Genomic DNA, 19,882 nt, shown 5'->3' with positions numbered 1-19,882 from the left:
ATTGAACTTGGGACTTTCTGACCAAAGAGATTCATCTATACCAAGGGAACATTGAAATGCATGTACACAAATGCCTAAAGTATCAGAAATAAAGGAGAGGAGTTTTTAGTATTGGTCAGCTCAATTTGGCCAAACATTATTAGCATCAGTGAGACCGAGTTGTCAGAGAATGATGTAGTTACAGAGATAGAATGCAATGGATATTGTATTTTCAGAAAAGATAGAAGAAATAGGGCAGGAGGATGGGGTATTATTAATGATAGCTACCATGAGAGAACTTCAACCAGCAAAAATAGAAGTTAAGGAAGATTGTAGATCTGATGGAAATGGTTCATTTGGGACTTTCTGGTGCAAGATAACATAAACAACCTAGATGGTCCTGATATTCTTGCTAGTGAAGTATATAATGCAATAACGGGATTAAAGGATAAGAAAACAGCAGGAAGCGATGAAATCACAGCAGAAATTTTACAAAACTCTTAATAATATAGGCATAAATGCTTTGAGAATGGCATGCAACCATTCACAACACAGGATATCTCCCAAAAGACCCAAGAACACTCTATTTTCATACCCATTCCAAAAAAGTACATTGCTCAGAATGCTCAGAGTATAGAACAATTAGCATCATGAGTCATGTTGCTAAAATACTGATAAAAATTATTCTGCAAAAAAACAAAATAAAAGTCAACTGGGAAACAGATGAAAATCAATTTGGATTCAGAGTCTCCATAACTCGGTCGGTATAGATGAAGCCCTTTTGTCGGAAAGACCTGGGTTTGATTCCCATCCATGAGTTGAGGAACTTTATCTGGTCTCTTTTGACGAAAGGTGAGGAACTTTATCTGAGTGAAGAAATTTTTGACAATAGGTGAGTTAGGCGGTCTCATACAGAGGTAGGGTTTTTTTCACCTGGAAACTCGGGTTTTTCGTCCTCCAGAACAGGCAAACCGGCCTCGTGAACACACATGGATTACAGTCAGGAAAACTCAAGACCAAGCTATAGCCCTGATTTGTCAGCTATGCAGGTCCCAAGCCTGGATAAAAATTAGGGGGGAATTGAAATGGTGCTGTACCTCTCCATAAAAGGGGCTCACAGTCATTGTATTATCATACAAAATAAATAAAATAAATTTGAATTCAAAGAAAAAATGGAACAAGAGATAGTATTTTCACTCTAAGAACAATAATAGAAAGATATCTTGGAAAAAATAGAGACATTTATATATGCTTTTAGGTTACACCAAATTTTTTGATTCAAACAACCATATGAAACTGATCAAGTGCCTCAATAAAACTGGAATGGATGGAAAAGATATAAGGCTGTTAACAAATCTATACTGGGAGAAAACAGCAGCAATAAGAGTTGACAATGAGACGTCTAAAGAATTTAGAATCCAAAGAGGTGTATGACAAGGATGTATACCATCCCCAATACTCTTTAATTTATATACTGAAGAAATATACAAGGAAGTTGAAACATAAATGGAGTATTAATAGGAGGAAAGAACATAAACAATCAAAGATATGATGATACAGTTCTCTGTTGGCAGAAAATAAAAAAGATCTAGAAAATCTAATCAACAATGTAAGAGTTATGAGTGAGGAATATGGTTTGTGTTTTAATCCCAAGAAAATCAAGACAATGGCAATAACCAGAAAAAAGACAACTAAAATTGATAGAAAAATAGATGACATACATATTCAGCAAGTAGACAAATTTCATATATCAGCACCTTAATAACAGAAGGAATAAGAGAAATTCAATACAATGAAAAATGTCCTGACATCTAGAGATCTGAGCATAAAAATGAGGATAAGGTTGATAAAATGCTATATATGGTCAATACTATTGTATAGGGCTGAGACATGGACAATATTAAAGGAAGCAGAAGATAAAATGAAAGCTTTTGAGATGTGAATTTTTAGACGAATTATGAAGGTATCATGGCCTCAGAAGAAAACGAATGCAGAAGTTCTATAAATGATGGGAGAAAAAAGAAGTCTTCTTAAAACTATCAAAATGGGAAAGGCCAAACATTTCAGACATTTGCTAAGACATGATAGCCTACAAAAAGCATTCCTGGAAGGAATGGCAAAGGGAAAGGGGGAACGAGGAATGCAAAGAATACTTGGAGCAGCAACCTTAAGAACTGGACATATCTGACATATGAGAAATGTGCAATGATGATGAAAAATATATTGTTGGTTGCTGCTATAGGCCTGGGGATCCAGAAGAAAATGTCGGCCTACATCAGCAGATTAGCAAACCAAGAAAACCAAATTAGTAAGAGCACATGACAAATTGGAAATGGAATTTATATAGTTACTAAGGGATAATTACCTGAACTGCACATGATGGAAGAGACCAGCAGTTTGAGCATGTTGGATCTGGTAATAGCATCAGAAAATCTGTCTATAACTGCAGCTCAACTCAACCTCTGATCAGGGAAAGTGACCATGCAGTCTAGTCCTGGGAGGTTGCTCAACATGTGGAAATTTCAGTTAAGAAAGGCTTATGCAGAACTACAAAGCTGGCGATTATGACAAACTTAGGAAGCAACTTGGAGTAGTGCCATGGCGTTAGAAATTACATGGAATGAATGTCATATTGCAAGAGTTGGTAAAATAGCTCAGAGCGATGCAGAAGAGCACACTGACAAGTAAAGATAGGAGGTTATTATCCCTCTTTATAAGGCCATGATTTGGCCACATGTTGACTACTATGATCACCTGTGTTTCTTGGGGATCAAGAGGTGGTGGAGAGGATTCAGGGATGAGTGACCAAGCTGATGACAGGTTTGTGGAATGTTTCCTATGAGGATAGATTGAGGGTGTGTGGGTTGCAGAGTTTAGCTTTGTGACAGGCAGAGGAGAGGGAATATGATAGAAACTTATAAATTACTAAAGGGATACTATAAACTACACAGAAGAAATTTTCAATGCATGGAGAGTAAGAGGAAAACAAGGGGGTCACACTTGGAAGCTGTCTAAGAGTGTGGTTAGTAAGGGTTTGTAGACTAGGTTCTTTTCTTGGAGAGTGGTGAATGAGTGGAATAGATTGCCAGAGGTTGTTGGTTGTGAGCACCCCAACAGTGAATAAGTTTAAGGAGATAATAATAATAATCATATGATGATACACAGCCGTGGTCCCCTTTATGGAGAGGTACGGTACCATCTAGTCCCCCCAAATTTTATCTGGGCTCCAGAACCAGCATAGCTGATGAATTAGACCTATGGCTGGGTCAGTATTCTTGACTGTAATCCGTGTGTGTGTTCACTGGACTGGTTTGCCTGCTTGTGGGATGAAAAACCCCAGATAAACTGGTGGAAAAAACCCTGCTGTCCATGCCCTTGGCTGACTTGGCTACGGCTGAGGAGGTTCCTTAAGCTCCTCGCGTCGTCGACAGGAATCGAACCTAGGACACTCCTTCCCCAGGCATTGGTTGCGAAGTGCGTAGCCTAGGCTAACCGTGCGGACGGTTTAAGGAGATGTATGATAGTTATTGTATTAATGGATAGAGTGAATCTGGCAATGAGTCTTTTGATTCCATGGAGTGCTAATATAATAAATAATATTAATAATGATGATAATGGGAAGCCTGCATAACTCAGTGTATATCGATTAACTTGGCTGACTAGAGGAACATTTTCTAAATCTTTCTTCGACTGGTTCCCGAGTTAATCGATATCTGGCACAGACAAGTGGGTTTTTTCCTCCAGGAAACTCAGGTTTCTCATCCCAAAAACTCAAAAAATCAACTGAAGAACTTACACTATCTCAGACAATAAATATATAGCATTAGGGTTAGGGACCATGAGATTGCAGAACTTGTCAGTTGCCACTCTTCACCAGACGTCAGATATTGTTAGTGATAGTTTTGGGCCAGCCACCACTAATTGGCTTCTGGTGGAGATTGAACTGCCCCTCAGTCTCCAAAAAAGTTAAACAGGGCTAAAGGCCTTGCCTACTCCCTGTAAGGGAATCAAAGACGTTAGCATTTTTTTTTTTAATAATAATAATAATCTGATACAGGTTCCTCCCATCACAGACATGAACTCAGGTCTTTCCAATCAAAGAGCTTCATCTATACCAACTGAGCTCTGGAGGCTCCAAAAGTTATTATTATTATTACACTCTCCATGGAGTCGACAGTCTCATCATGGGAGGTTCATTCAACTGACAATATATTTATCATATAGAATCTTAAAATTCTTAACACTCCTTGTATTAACAACACATTCTAGTAATGCATTCCATTCACTGACAATTCTCCAAGTAAAAAATCTATTCCTCACACCCTTCTTCACCACACTTTTACATAGCCGGCAAAGGTTGGTCGATTGGTAGAGCCTCTGCTACTATGGCTCAGTTAAGTAAGTTTGAGCGCAATTAGTAGTTGGAAGGGGACCAATCGTTCAATGCTGTTGGCACACTCTACCTCAATGAGTATTTGGACTCCCTGGAGGTGTCAAATAATAATAATAACAACTTTCAGGAATGACCTCTGGTTCTTCCCCTTTCACTTTCTACTCTTTTTATAATCCCCCTCTGGATATTTCTGATAAAATCCTCTCACTAACTTAAATGTCTCTATCATATCACCTCTCTTCCTCCTATCCACTAAACTCTGTAATCCACATTTCTTCAACCTCTCTCCATAGCCAGCATTCCAAAGTCCTGATATTGTCTTAGTCACTCGTCTCTGGACTCTCTCCAATGTCTCCACATCACATTGAAAACCAGGTGACCAGATCTGAGCACAATGATCCAAGTGTGGTCTGCCCAGTGCCTTGCATGTTAGAGTACTTCTTATCATAGAAACACTATGATGTGAAACCTTTGCAACACTAGCAATATGCTCTCTAAACTTCAGTCTACTATCAACCATCATTCCCAAATCTCTAATCTCATCCACCTCCTGCAGTATGGCACCATCAATATAGTACACAGCCTTATATTTCTGCACTCCAAAATGCAACACCTTGCGTTTATTGATATTAAAAAAAACAACCCCACTCTTTTGTCCAAGTAAAAAGACTATTCAAATCTTCCTGAAGGGATTCAGCATCAGCAGTGCTACTTATAATTCTTCCAAACTTTGCATCATCAGCAAATAACTGAAGATCCTGAGTCAGTCCACATGATATATCATTTACAAACAAGTTAAACAGCAAGTTATGATAAAGTTAATAAAATCTAAGTGTGTGACCAGTTCATAAGGGATTATTACATAATAAGAGCACACACACACACACACACACACACACACACACACATGAACTGTAAATTTTATTGTTTGTTCGTTTGTTTTTTTTTATGAAGCATTCATTATTTTGTTATATGATATGATTTTGTTATATGCTGATAAACAAGAGGGGATCTTCCCAACTAAAAAACAAATCTTAGCAATACTAAGTACAAGAAAATGTGGCAAAAATGAAATGTATCAAAGTTTCAAAAATTTTTCGAAATTAGTTAATAAAGGTTTCATTGACTTATGTAATGCAAAAGTCAAAATATAAAAATTCAAAAGTAATTAAAATGTTTTCATTGTTAATACATTTCAGCACATAACATATTCAATATAAGCAGAAAAAAATCTCTCCATGATGATTAAGACTTTGGCATGAACTCCATGACATGACACATAATGCTAGAAAACTGTTAAATCACTAGCAATGAAGAATTTGTATCATAAATAGATCATTATGATTTAGGTGGCAGACAACTTTTCCTTGCTTAATTTGAGACTACCACCTGCTTATTAGAGATTTATTTTTATTTTTCTAGCTTTGCATTGAAAACAGTGCTACATACTATTATTATTATTATTATATTCCCACATGTAGGATCAGAAGACACCTAAGCCTCCAACAATATCCTGAGCTATTCAGACATTTGAGAGGTCATTCTCAGGTAAGTTCTCCATGCTACCTGTGTGTCCTGGAAGGCACAAAGAGAGAATCCTGAAATCCCAAGAGAAGTACCATCACTTAAGACTCTTCTTGATTATCTAACCCTTAGCCCACCAATAATATTAATGTACTATACTCTTAAAGTATTTTCTGGGTTGAAGTCACAAAATCTGGTCAATAAACTTTTAAAGATCTTTTTATGCACAATGTCAATCAACAAAATCCACCAAACAACTCATCAAGAAGTTACTGACATACACGTGGTTTCTATTTACAAATGCTTCATTGCCAAGTTCCTAAAAAAATTATTTTATGTATTCATAACTAATATCCTAAGTGCAAAAGTAGGATGTCAAACGCTAAAAAGATTATATTAATTATATATGAAATTAATGAAATTCAAATTAAATGCTTTACTACAAAAATATATTATATGATTTTAATTTCATTAACCTTTCATTAAGTATGTTTATTTTAATAAAAACAACCAGATATAGATTCAGCAATATCTGCAATTTTACCTGGTCTTAAGTGACCAACAGTATCTGCTATACTTCCTCTCTTAACTTTTTCTATAACAGCACCTAACTGACCAGAATCCATAATCCGTCCACCAACTACTTTCAAACCTAAAATAGTAGCACTTGAACTGTTGCTATCCATGCCTTCTTTTAATGACTTTTTCAGTATCATGTGGCCTATCATTTTTGTGCCGTCTGCTGATGGCTGCCAGGAGACAGGATGCTAAATGCATGGAAGTTAAATTGTAACAGCTAATTGTAACAAATTCATGAAGCCAAAAAAATGTATTAATTGTTTGATAGTTATACATTAAAATATCACCAAGCAAAACAGTCTAATAATTATATCATTAATTTAATGTGTATATATATATATATAATGTGAAAATACTTGATTTAACTTCAACAGCTACAGTGAATCACATAATATTTCATTCTGATTCTATTATGACTGATGCACATTTTTATTTATAGCATCTGTGTGTGTGTGTGTGTGTGTGTGTGTGTGTGTGTGTGTGTGTGTGTGTGTGTGTGTGTGTGTGTGTGTGTGTGTGTGTGTGTGTGTGTGTGTGTGAGAGAGAGAGAGAGAGAGAGAGAGAGAGATAAAAGCTCAACAAAAACATTTTTTCACTTTTTTTCTTTTTTTTTTTAATTGTGAGTCTTGTCCACAAAAGGTTGTATATTTATAGTACATTAGCAATAAAGTAGTTTGATAATCTGGAAGATCTTCTCCAGAGACCAAACATGGAACTTTTTTAAGTCACTTCAGACTTTGATATACATAGGGTGGTGGCTTTGCTTATTGAATTGATGAAAACTGCCTACCACCTTAAAGATATTCACAAATGAAAATTAAGGCTGACTACAAAACAACCATTGATCTTCTTTACTCATTTTCATTTTTTGTTATTATTATAAAGCAGAAATAAAACCTGATTTTTAATAAATGTCAAGCCTTGCATTAAAAGCATTCAGATTATCAGTTATAACAATCCATTCAAGGTAATGTATTTCAACTAATTTTCTATAAAAGTTAGACTACCACATCTAACTAGCTGGGTGAAATTGAAATGGAAAGAGGGAAAGTCAGATAAAGAAGGCTCTGAGACAGATGTATAAAATATAGATTAGTCATTGTCTTTGCAGTGGTAGTGGAAGTGGTCAAGTATTGGAAAAATTAATTGGTTAAGACTGAATTCAGGAATGAGTGGATAAAAATCATGATAATCTGTGGGTAAGAGGTCATGAATTACTCATTTTCTACAATACAGTAATGTGGTTGAGTTAGATAAGAGAAATAGCTATACTATGATCTTCCTGGATTTAGCACCATTTGACAGGATATTGTAAGAAATCAATACATAAATTGGGATGGATACAGAGCTCGAAACATGGATTAGAAAGTTGATGATAAACAGACATTGCAGAGTAGTATATGGTGAAGCAGAATCAATATAAAGTGACTGCTAGTGTTACTGGCCAGCTGCCTTCTCCTGGATTCAAGTATTTGCATTATACTAAATCGAGGAGGACAATAATAAATAAAGGCAATGTAGAAATCTGCAGAATGATTTGAACACACTGATGTTACAGGCAAAGGATATTGGTTTTTGTTTTTTTTTTTAAAGTAAATCCCAACCATTAAAAGTTATAAACCTCAAGCACACTCGCTCCCCTAACATACTTGAGGTTTATAACTTTTAATGGTTGGGATTTCCTTAAAAACAAAACAAAACAATATCCTTGGCCTGTAACATCAGCGTGCTCAAATCATTCTGCAGATTACAGACAATAACATAAGGGGAAGTATCCAGTTGTTTGCCGATATAGCAAAACTGGGTAGAGCAACAATTAATAAAGTCATGCAGAATCTGGTAGAATGATTTAAAATTACTGACATTATGGACAAAGGATGATGTTGTCAGCTTAATGTGGCAAAGTGTAAGGTTATACACCTTGGGATAAAAAGATTATATGGGATTTAGAGGTGATGGTAAACAGGTAGTTGAGGTTCATTCACTGTGTTCAATGAGCTATGCTGATTTGCAAAACACTTGGACACAGCTCACTTGGATGTTGAAGAACTCACTGATAAGCAGAAATAAATATATATATCAAACTTCTCTCTATAAGGTTTGATAAAGCTACATCTGGATTACTGTACAGAGATGTGGTTTCCCTGGAGCTTCTTGGAGCTGAGGAAGTGCTGAAGAAGATCCAGAAGGGAGTAACCAAGATAGTGCCTGTACAACCTATCATCTTGACTTGGTAATCCACAAACCAATTCCATCCTCATAGGGATCATTTTATTGAACTGTCATCAATCTTTTGTAGAAAAGTTTACAGGATTTATGCAGAAGAAATTTTTCAGTGCATGACAAGAAAGGAAAGGAGAAAAAAAGGAGTCACCTCTGGATATTGTGTAAAAATGTGGGTAATACAGACATATTTGATTAAATTTTTTGCTTGGATAGTGGTGCAGAATGGGTGGGCAGAGTTGATTGTGAATGAATTCTGAGAAGTTATGGATATTGTGTGAATAATTGTTAGTGTAGGGCCTCCTACAATTAGTCTTCAGACACCTTGGAGAAAACTTGAGTAATAATAATTATCCATACATGAAGTTAAACCAGCAATTAAGTCCAAATGAGAAAGAGGATTGGTCTAGATTTTGAATTCCTTCATGTAATAGCAGTCACTGGTTGAGAAAAGCCAAATATTCTGAATAAATTATAAATTAGATTAGGTATATGATATAAAAGAGAGGTCTTCTTTTAACAACTGTGTGTGTGTTCTTACAGAATGTTTTGTGAAAGAGAGAAACAACAGTCAAGCTAAGCATCAGGTGATCAGGGTTGAAGGTGATATTCTCCTGTTAGAGAACCTGCTACTGAAGAAAGATATTAGATGGGCTTGTGGGAAGGAGAATCTGTTTACTATGGATCAGATCAGATCACATAAGATTAATGATATTAAAATGGCAGTAGATCCCAGGTAGTATTTGCATGGTGGAGCCTGAATGTTGATGAAATGTCAATCTCAAGATATAACATTATCAAGCAAGACATTTGCTAGATAATGTAGTGGAAACTTATAGTGAAAATGAAATACATTGGTCTATTTGTGAAATTCTTTAGGAATGCAACAGATGCTTCTGTTTTCATGAAAACAGTCTTTCAGAACAGAACAGTCCTTTTCAGAATGAAAATATTCTCATTCCGAAAAGGAATGATTGTATGTTAAAGTTTTGGTACAGAGACCTACTTAACAAATGACAATCTCCTCTATACCGAAACTTTTTATTCTTAATAATAGTAATCTTTCCTTGGCTAGTTTTTTTAAATGAATTCTACACACAAAAGTTTACAAAACCTATAACCTGTCAGCCATGTATAGCCAAATATGGATGATAAGATGTAGCAAAGAAATATAAGAATGATATCTTGGAGATCACACACATACATACTTGAATCTATATAAGGGAATTCTGGGAGACAAAATTAAATGATGGCATTCACCAGTAGTGATTTTTAAATCAGCTAAGAATTTCTATAGGCTGTATTTCAGGTATTCATATGAAGTCAAAAAGATTCTAAAACATGCCACAGTAGCTACAGTATGTAACAAAACAGGCAACAAGTCTAATACCCATAAAACTAATTATAAAAATAAAAAATAATAAAAACATATAAACATATACTCATGCAAAATCACACTATCACTCGAGTCAACATATTGGAACTATTAAGACCTTAATTCATTGTGCCCACATTTTATTTTCTACAGATGACTTACTGCACAAATAATGGGAATAAAAGGAACTGCATTACATTAAATGATTTCAGTGAAGTTGTCATTAACAATGCAGAGGAGGCAGGCATAAAATTCCTGCCTCCTCTGCTCAAGAAGAAATTATTCGCAATCCATTGCCTAATGTGAAAGAAAAATCTGACCTACAGTGAACATTTTAAAACTGTCCAGTCAGAAAAAACTTCACCCCTCTCTCTCACCAAAGGATAAACTTCCTTCGCTTAGTTTTCCATGTGTTTACCACATTCCTTGCTCTTGTCGCTTGTCTTATTATGGACAATCTGAAAAATCTGCCTTTGTCCATTGTGACAAACATAAATCTTGCATAAAGCATCTTGAGTCTAAACAATCTGATTCTGCTGAACATGCCATCTCTATGAAGCACAGTGTCCTCTTGAATAAGACTAAGATCCTACATAAGAGCAGATTTCTTATGGAATAACTTTATAAGAAACTTCATTGTCCTTAGATTATGTTTATGTCCTTTATAGGAGATAGTACTTTTTTAATCTGCTAATCACAGTAGATTGAAATATATTATTAGGAATTGTGAATGTTTTGTGACCTTTCTGTAACTAATGTGGAATTTTTTAGAATCTGTTATTTGTGTAGTATGCTTTTCTATTTCTGTTCTGAAAATTTTTGTAAAATTTTAGCCCTGGCACATTCAGGCAAAAATTTTCAAATTAATCATTAAGTTATTTAACAAGTTTTCTATTTCTTTCATTTCTATTATTAACAAGTCAAATGTGGGAGAAGAAAGATTAGCAAAACAAGTGTTCTCTGGAAGGTTGGCAGCAAAACGACCCAGAGGAAGACCAAGATATAGGTGGAATGATACGGTACAAAGTGCCTTAGACAATAGAAATATAAGATCTGATAATGTTGGAGTCTTGACAAGTAACAGACTGATTTGGAGGAAAATTATAGATAGGAAGTTAGTAATGATGTAATTTTTTTCATGTAGTACTATCATATCCTGTACACCCCTTGAGGGTACATGGCAGGAATTTGATGATGATGATGATAGTAACATACTAACAGAGGAAGAGTGATATGAATCTACTGAATTGGTAGACTACACTTTGGATTCAGTCATTGAGTGTCTTTATGGTGAAAAGTATGGTAAGAGGGAACACAGGAAGATGGTACTGACAGTAGCAAAAGAGGAGATTAAGAGTGTAACGATAGTAAGTCTATTGCCACAGCATGATAGATGCGAGTTGCAAATGAGAGCCATAATTACAAATGCATAGGATGTTAAGGAGGAACGTGTGCAGTTTCTGGATGTATGGAGTGAATCTGATTGTCGAAAAGACTTATATAAGCCAGATGGCATGCACTTGAATGGATATGGTGTTATGAGTTTAGAAAAAGTGCTACTAACTGGAGTTGGATTGGATCTGCAAAATCAGAGAAGCTGATAAATAAGGAAAATGAATGTGTGATTGGACAGAAAATGGTGATGCCTTTAGTTCCTTAGGTAGAAAATAGGAATGGGACTTGAGTACAAAGTATAAAGTTAGTTATTAGCATATGAGGAAAATATCATTTATGTATACTAATGCCACAGATATTAGAAACGAGAAAGAGGAGTTTTTTAGTTTGGTTAGTTTCTAATGGCCAAAAGTTATGGGTATTAGTGAGATGTGGCTGACAGAGGATGATATAATTATGTGTATACAATATGAAAGTTATAATAATTTTAGGACAGATTGGAGAGTACTATTACTGATGATAGCAGATGAACTGAGCCTAAAAGAGTGGGAGTACTAGAGGAAGTCAGTAAGATGGAAAGCAGTGCACTTAGGGATGTCTGGTGTAACACAGAGTCTAACAGGACAAAGTATTTAGTTGGCTGTTGTTATAGGCCAGGGAATGCAAATGGGTGACTTTAATTATGGAGATATAGATTGGAAGGAGGAAAGGTGGAATGAAACAGAATTTATGCTTCTTAGGAATAATTACCTAAGGTAGCATGTAATGGAAGGTGCTAAAGGATCTTGAGTGCTAGACCTTTCAATTATATTAGAGGATTTGCCCATAACTAAGTATTGCTGCCAATTGGTGAGTGTGATCATTCAGTTTTTTTCTTGGGGGGGGGGTGACTAAACATGTTGAATTTTCAGTGAAGAAGGGTTACATGTGGAATTACAGAGATGGAAACTATGAGAAATTTAGGAAATTGCTTAGAGTGGTACCATGGGAAGACATCTTCAGGGAAAAATATTAGTAGTGGATGGAAGTGATAAAGGTTTGTTTGAGGTAACAAGTAACTGTCTGCATACCTAGAGTTAAAAAAATTGGGAATTAAATGGATGAGTAGCAGCATTAAGCAAGAGTTAAAGAAAAAAAAAAAGAAAAGATGTGGAGGAGATTCAAAGAGAAAGATGAAGAGCAAGCCCATATGATCAGTATAAAGTTCAGGACAGAAGAGTGGGTGGTATGGTAATGAGAGAGAGTGGAGACTACCTAAGAGAGTCAAGAATAATCTGAAAGCATTCTTAAACAGTATGTGGCAAGTAAAAGAAAGCATGACCATAGTAGAATAATTCTGATAGATGCAGATGGTAGGGAGTTGACTGAAGCAAACAAATTAGTTGAATTATTGAGTGATCACTTTGCAAGGATGTACCATCCAGGTGAAGATATTTCAGTAATAGATATAATGGCTTAATGTTGATATAGGGGTAGAAACAGTTGAAGTATGTAGGATATTACAGAGCCTTGGTGTGAATACAGCTATGAATTTGGATGGAATATGAGCTTGTGTATTATGGGAATATGCTAGGGAATTGGCTAGATTGTTTAATCTGAGTCTCCATTCTGATGAAATCCCAAAGGAGTAGAAGGAAGGGAAAATAGTTCTGTTACATAAATGAGGTTATAAGACAGATCTAATCTGATTTTCCCTTTCAGTTGTTTCCGACCATAGGTGACTTTGTAGGCATTTCCCACAAAGTATTCCTGGTAAGATTTTTACAAGGTAGTTCACCATTGCTTTCCCCAACACCCGGTTTTATCCGGGCTCAAGACCGGCATATGGCTGGGTGTATTCATGACTATTATCCATGTGTGTTCACGGGGCAAGTTTGCCTGTTCTGGGGGATGAAAAACCCGATTTTCTGGATGAAAATAACATCTACCTCTGTATGAGACCGGCCAACTCACATTTAGTCGAAAGAGACCAGATAAAGGTTCCTCACGTCACTGACAGGAATTGAACACAGGTCTTTCCGACCGAAGGGCTTCATCTATACTGACTGAGCTACAGAGGCTCATAAGACAGAAGTAGCAAATTATCAACCAATCAGCATTTCAGGAGTCATGGTCAAGGTAATAGAGATTTTGGTAAAGACAAAATTCAGGAATGTGATACTCTATGGAGGACAGTATGGTTTTGTATAGGGTAAGTAATGCTTCAGTAACTTTGTCACCTTTTATAATAAAGTGACAGCTGAGATGGATAAAGGAAATGGGTACACAGTGATACTGCTAGTCTTTGCAAAAGCATTTGACAGGACACTGCATAAAATTTAAATGTTAGAGGACCCCAACATACATGATTGTTGGTAAAGAGATTCAGAAAAGATGTGCTGTTTTGTGTAATAATTGGCAATATTGCTTGCATTTTAATATAGTACTATTTATTTTTGATAGCATAGTGTATCTGCATGATTGTTGGACTTTGTGGGTTTGTTACTGACATTCTGAATCTTGCCTTGAATGGAAGACAACAGCAGTATGAACAAGATCTGCAGGCCATGCAGCATGAAAATCAAATGCTATTAACAATAGACTTTTTGAAAATAGTTTGAAGTTATGAATGCAACACGTTTGCATAGTAAAATGTGAAAAAAAACTGAATTATCAGCGACTGCAAACAGACTAAAGGAATGAAAGCTAGCATAAATGGGGGTGCAAAAGGCGTGTGGCATTGTGAGACTGACAGCATAAAAGAATGTAAGAAAGGTAAGGCAGAGCGAGACTACAGAAGCAGCAGAGAGTGAAATTTGCACAATGCAAAGTGATATTGGACATTTAGTGGAAAAAATGAAAGAGTGTAGAAAGACAGAATGAAAGAAAAAAGAGGTGAAGAATGTCTTGAGAACAGCTGTGTATGGATATTCCATTATTAGCTGATTAGTTCATGAGAAAGTCAATAGGTCTGCTTTCCAGGAGAAAGAGAGAATGAGCAAGGTAATTCATGTTTTGGATATGAGGAAGGAACAAGCGAAAGAGTTAGTGGTGGTTGTGGGAACAAATGAATTAGTTGGACATAAAAAGAATGTAAGGATGGATATCAGGAGGCTATCAAGAAGAGTGAAAGATGACAGCATAATGTCAGTATGCTAACAAGGTATGATAATGATGGGTTGAGATGGAGAGCAAGAATCATGAATGGCATGATGGAAGAGCTGTGTGAGGGGAGGAGAGTGCAGTTTGTAGGCATATGGCATGTATGAGGGAAGAACAGATTTGTACAAAAGTGACAGATCGCATTTCCATGGCTTTGGAATGAGTAAACTGGAGACACTGTTACCAGAAGGAATTACAGTGTGTAATGCAAGCAAGAGATCAGAAGAAGTAAGAGGTGTAGTGAAAAATCAGGACAGTGGAACACATGAGACTTTAGTGCTTGGTGATGGAAAGAGAGATGGAGAGAGCAGAAATGCAAAAGGAACAGGGAAATAGGGAGGGCTGGGGTGGACAGGAGACACTGAAAATTCAAATAAGAAATGAATGAGGAGATTGGATATTGGAAGCAGTAGTGAATATATGTATGAGGATGATCAGCATAGAAATGGAATGGATTGGGATGTGAGCTGGGATATAGAGGAGACTGAAGAGATATATGGGATAAGTGGTGATAAAGGTGATTTGGCAAAAACAGGTATAGTGGGAAATCACATCCAACAGATGGCTTGGATAGGACAAGTTATAGACCTAAAAGTTAATTGCTTTGTTTATTTACAAATGCCAGGAGCATCAGAAATAAGGGAAATCAAATTATTTCACTGATTGAATTTATTCACCCAGACATTGTTGGAATAAGTGAAACATCTTTGAATGAGGATGATATCCTGATAGAAATAGAATGGAAATGGAAGGGTTCAGTGTTTTTAGCAAAGATAGAAAGGATAAGAAGGAAGGGGAAGTATGGAGGGGAAGTGCTACTGATGATAGTAGGAGAATTATGTGATTGAGGCATTAGAAATAGAACAAACATGGAAGGATTCAGTGTTTTTTTGCAAAGATAGAAAGGATAACAAGGAAGGGGAAATGCTACTGATGATAGTATGGGAATTATGTGATTGAGGCATTAGATATGAGGAGTAAGCAAGCAATTTGTCCCTATTACCACTATCAAAAGAGTTGATAGTGGTAATAGGGACAAATTACTTCACTGGGAACAAGGAAAATGTAAGATTGGATATTAACAGGTAGTTGAGAAGAATGAAGAATGATGAATGAGTTACAAACATAACTGCTCATTCCTAAATTTGTTATAGATTCAGGAATGAGCTGTTATGTTTGTATACAAATGCTAGAAGTATAAGAAACAAAGCAAATGAAATAGTTGCATTGATTGAGTTTGTTCAGTTTGTTAAGTGAGACATGGTTGGTCAGGATGACATCCTGACAGGGATAGAGTTGGAAGGGTATGATATATTTCATGAAGATAAAAAGGATAAAAAAGAAGGTGGAGTGCTATTGATGTTAGAAAAAGAATTATGTCCATACAAGATACAGAGGCAAGAGAGAAAGTGGCAGTGGTTTTGAGGCACAATGGTGTGAGATAGAGGATAGAATGAAATACTTGATCGGATATTGATATAGATCTGGTAATTTTAATGGTAGTGACCATGAAACACAATCAAATTAGCCAGAAAATAAGAAAAGGGTGATGATTATGGGTGATTTTGATTATGGCAATATAGACTGGGATGATGATATAGCAACTAGAAGTAAAGAAAATAAGTATTATTCAAATTAAGGGGATATTAAATCCCACATTGTTTTAAAACCGAATAAGAAACTCAAAGATTGGAATCAGAGAGTTTCATGCCGAATATAGTAAACTATAAAAGTATCGGCGGTTACTATCGTGAGCTAATGCCAGTAGTCCTAGTACGTAGTACAATCTCAGGCAACTAGTTGCAAAGGTGGGGAAAGTTCTGCCCACATTGTTGCCTATTGGCTCTTTATATTTAAAGAAAATAAGTTTCTTGAGTTTTTGATGGACAACTACCTCAGGCAGTATGTAACAGAGGGCACACAAGGATTGAGGGTCTTGGATTTGATCACCTCATCTCATCTCATCAGAGGATGTGATTATGAATGAGTTATCAAATCACCCTTCAGTTGGTGAGAGTGAGCATGAAATGATTACTTGGATGGTTGCCAACCATGCAGATCTACAAGGCTGGTGATTATGAGAAGCTCTGGAGACAGCTTGCAGGTATAGCATGGACTGAGGGGTTAGGTGCAAACGAGATCAATGCTACTCAGGTGATATTCAAGAACTATCTAGTAGAAGCAATGTCTAAATGTGTTCCACGGGTCAGAATGTTAAATGAGGTAGGTGTGAAATGGATGAATGAAGAAAATAAGCATGTGATAACAGAGGGATAAAGGCATGATTGAAGCAACCTAAGTAAGTGGTAATAATCAATTCCATCAGGATTACAAAGAACAGGCAAAGAGGGTGACTCGGTTGGTAAGAGTAGCAGAAATGAAGTATGAGCAGCAGTTTGCTAATGAAGACAAAAAAATAAATCCTAAGGAGTTCTTTTGATATGCAGCCAGCAAAAAAAAAGAATGATTATGGAAGGATGACACTGATTGGAGAAAATGGTATAAGAACAACTGCCGTGGAAGATATAGTTGAGATATTTAATGAGCAGGTCATAAAGGTGGTCCATTCTTGTGAATGTAACATCATGGAGAGTTTGATTATGAGGAGGAGAGACAAATCGTAAGTGAGCAAGCGGTATATATGGGAGAATTGAGCAAAATTGATGTTAATAAGGTTGTGAGACTTTATAATATATCACCATGTATTCTGAAGGAATGTTCCTGGGGGTTGGCATCTGACTTGACATATTTGTTTAATATGAGTCTTGCACTGGATCAAGTTCTAAAGGATTAGAACGAAGGCAAGATTGTGCCACTTCATAAGGGAGTGACAGAACTCAAGCATCAAATTATAGGCCTATCTGTGTGTCAATTGTTTGTGATTATACTATTGGAGAGGCTGGTAAGAACCAGGATCCAGAATTGAATTAATAACAGTGGTATTCTCTTTGATGGATAGTATGGATATGCTAAAGGGAGGGCATGTTTAGTAATCTAATTACTCATTACAATAAGGTGATGGCTTCCTTGAACAAAGAAGATAGATACACAGAAACATACCTAGATTTTGATAGCCTTTTGATAGATTAAGTTGGATATTAGACTAGTGCAATGAATTGGAGATTGGCTATCTGATTGGTATCAGCAGGTTTTTTATGGGGGAGCAATATCTTGGAAGAGGAAGTCACTACTGGTTTACCTCATGGGTCTGTGTTATAGCCATTGCTCTTTAACCTATAGGTTAATGATATTAGCAATGATTTGGATGAGGATATTCAGTTGTTTGCAGATGATGCAAAGTTGGGATGAACTATGAGAAGTAGAGTTAATGTTCTGGCCTTAAAAGAGGACTAGAATAGATTGAGTGAATTGGCACAGGTGTGGGGATACCAGTTCAACATTGCAAAATGAAACTTTTTAAAATTTGGGAAACAAAGATGGGATGCAGAATTTATGCTTGGTAGAGATATATTGTTGGAGGTGGAGAAAATAGATTTTGGGGTGATGGTAGATAAGAATCTAAAATTTAGGGGACACATTGCCAAAACTGTGAGGACAACACAACAAATTCTGCAAATCATGCAAAGGAAACTAACTTGTAGAAGTAAAGAGATTCCAGTTCCATTGTATAAGACCTGGATTAGGCCACATATGGACTACTGTGCACAGATTTGTCTCCTGATTTTCAAAAGAATGAAGAGATGTTGGAAAAAGTCCAGAGGCGATTGACCAAGGTAGTTTCTGATCTCTCTAATGTTGAATATGAAGAAATGTTGAGAAGATGCAATTTATAATCTAGTGAATAAGAAAAGGGGCGATATGATAGAGACATTCAAGTTGGATTGATATAAAGGATTAACATTGAATAGGTTTTCATAAAATGGTGGGAGATCGAACAAGGGAGTGAGAATCAGGTTTTTTGCATAGAGTTGTGAATGATTGGAATGCATTGCCTATGAGTGTAGTGTCTGTGGAGAATTTGAATGAGTTTAAGGGGCAAGACGACCTGTGTGTATGACAAAGTGATCTCCTAAATAAGTATTTGACTCTATGGGGTCTTAGGATAATAATAAGGTATACATGAAAGAAGGAAATAGTGCAATGGTTCTGAGGCAGTGTGGGATGAGGCAGAGGTTGCCATGAAGAAATATATAATTGGATGCTGCTATAAGATAAGGAAGCGGATAGTGATGAAAAAATGTATAAGCAACTTTGGTTAGTGAAAAAGGGAAGGGTAATTTTAATTATTACAGTATAGATTGAAATGAAGAGAGCATTTCTGAATAAGGAAAATGAATTTCTTGGGAGAAACCTATCTTAAGCAGTATGTGAAGGAGGGCACATGAGAATCGAGTTTTAGTCTTTTCATTTAATTAGAGGATGTGACTGAGTGGTTTTGCACCTCCCCTCCAGTTGATAAGAGTGATCATGAAGTTATCACCTGAGTTCTGGCTAGCCACATGAAGACTTTTGTAAGGAAAGGATACATAAGGGGGGGGGGGGGTACCCAAAATAAGTGGAATTATTGTTTTAAAAACGTTTATTAAAGTTTACAATACCACATTCTAGTGTCCTTTAAAGTACTCTCCAGGTGAGTCAATGTACTTGTCATAATGTTTTATCCAGCGCTGGAAACAGTTCTGGAACTGCTCAACTAGAATACTGCTTATGCCTCCAGTAACTTTTCCTTCACTTTGTCAACATCAACAAATTACTGCCCTTTCATTATTTTCTTTATCCATGGGAATAAAAAAAAAGTCAAATAGAGAGAGAGAGAGATCAGGCGAATAGGGAGGGTGGGAGAACAACCAGCATGTTTTTTTTTTCATTATAAAACTGTTGGACAGACAAGGCCGTATGCTGCACCACAACAAGGCATTGTGGTGCAGCAGCCAATTTCTTCTATTCCACATTTCTAGCCATCTTTGTCGCACACTATCATGCAGTCTTCTCAAATTTTTATCTCAAAGTGTTAAGATAAAAATGCTGGTTCACTGTCTGTCCAGGAGGATCAAATTCTTTGTGTACAATTCCAGTCATCAAAAAAACAAATTGACATTGTCTTGACATTTGCTCGAACTTGACATGTCTTCTTGGGTCTTGGTGAATTTGCATATTTCCATTGGCTTGATGCTTTTGTTTCTGAATCATAACCTTAGCACTAATCCCTGGTCATAATTTCTGAAAAAAGTTCTGGTCAGTAAGAACTTGCTCCCTCAAATTGCAGCAAACATTCACATGATTGTTTTTTTTTTTTTTTTTTTTTTGATCCT

General features: G+C 36.2%; 1 protein-coding gene across 1 annotated transcript in view; it reads right to left on the bottom strand.

Moving 5' to 3' along the window:
* Positions 1-19,882, bottom strand: part of LOC150106868 (regulating synaptic membrane exocytosis protein 2-like) — an 828,152-nt gene that overhangs the window by 620,419 nt on the left and 187,851 nt on the right. Inside the window, exon 5 of the mRNA XM_090393494.1 lies at positions 6,441-6,663. Coding sequence (XP_090249620.1) covers positions 6,441-6,663 — 223 coding nt within the window. The remainder of the gene's footprint in view (positions 1-6,440; positions 6,664-19,882) is intronic.

Source organism: Typopeltis vanoorti, chromosome 5 (assembly GCF_054136105.1).
Source record: "Typopeltis vanoorti isolate ZY-2024b chromosome 5, IOZ_Tvanoo_1.0, whole genome shotgun sequence".
In the NCBI taxonomy this organism is placed as follows: Eukaryota; Metazoa; Arthropoda; class Arachnida; order Uropygi; family Thelyphonidae; genus Typopeltis; species Typopeltis vanoorti.
This window is presented reverse-complemented; position numbering and strand designations above follow the sequence as displayed.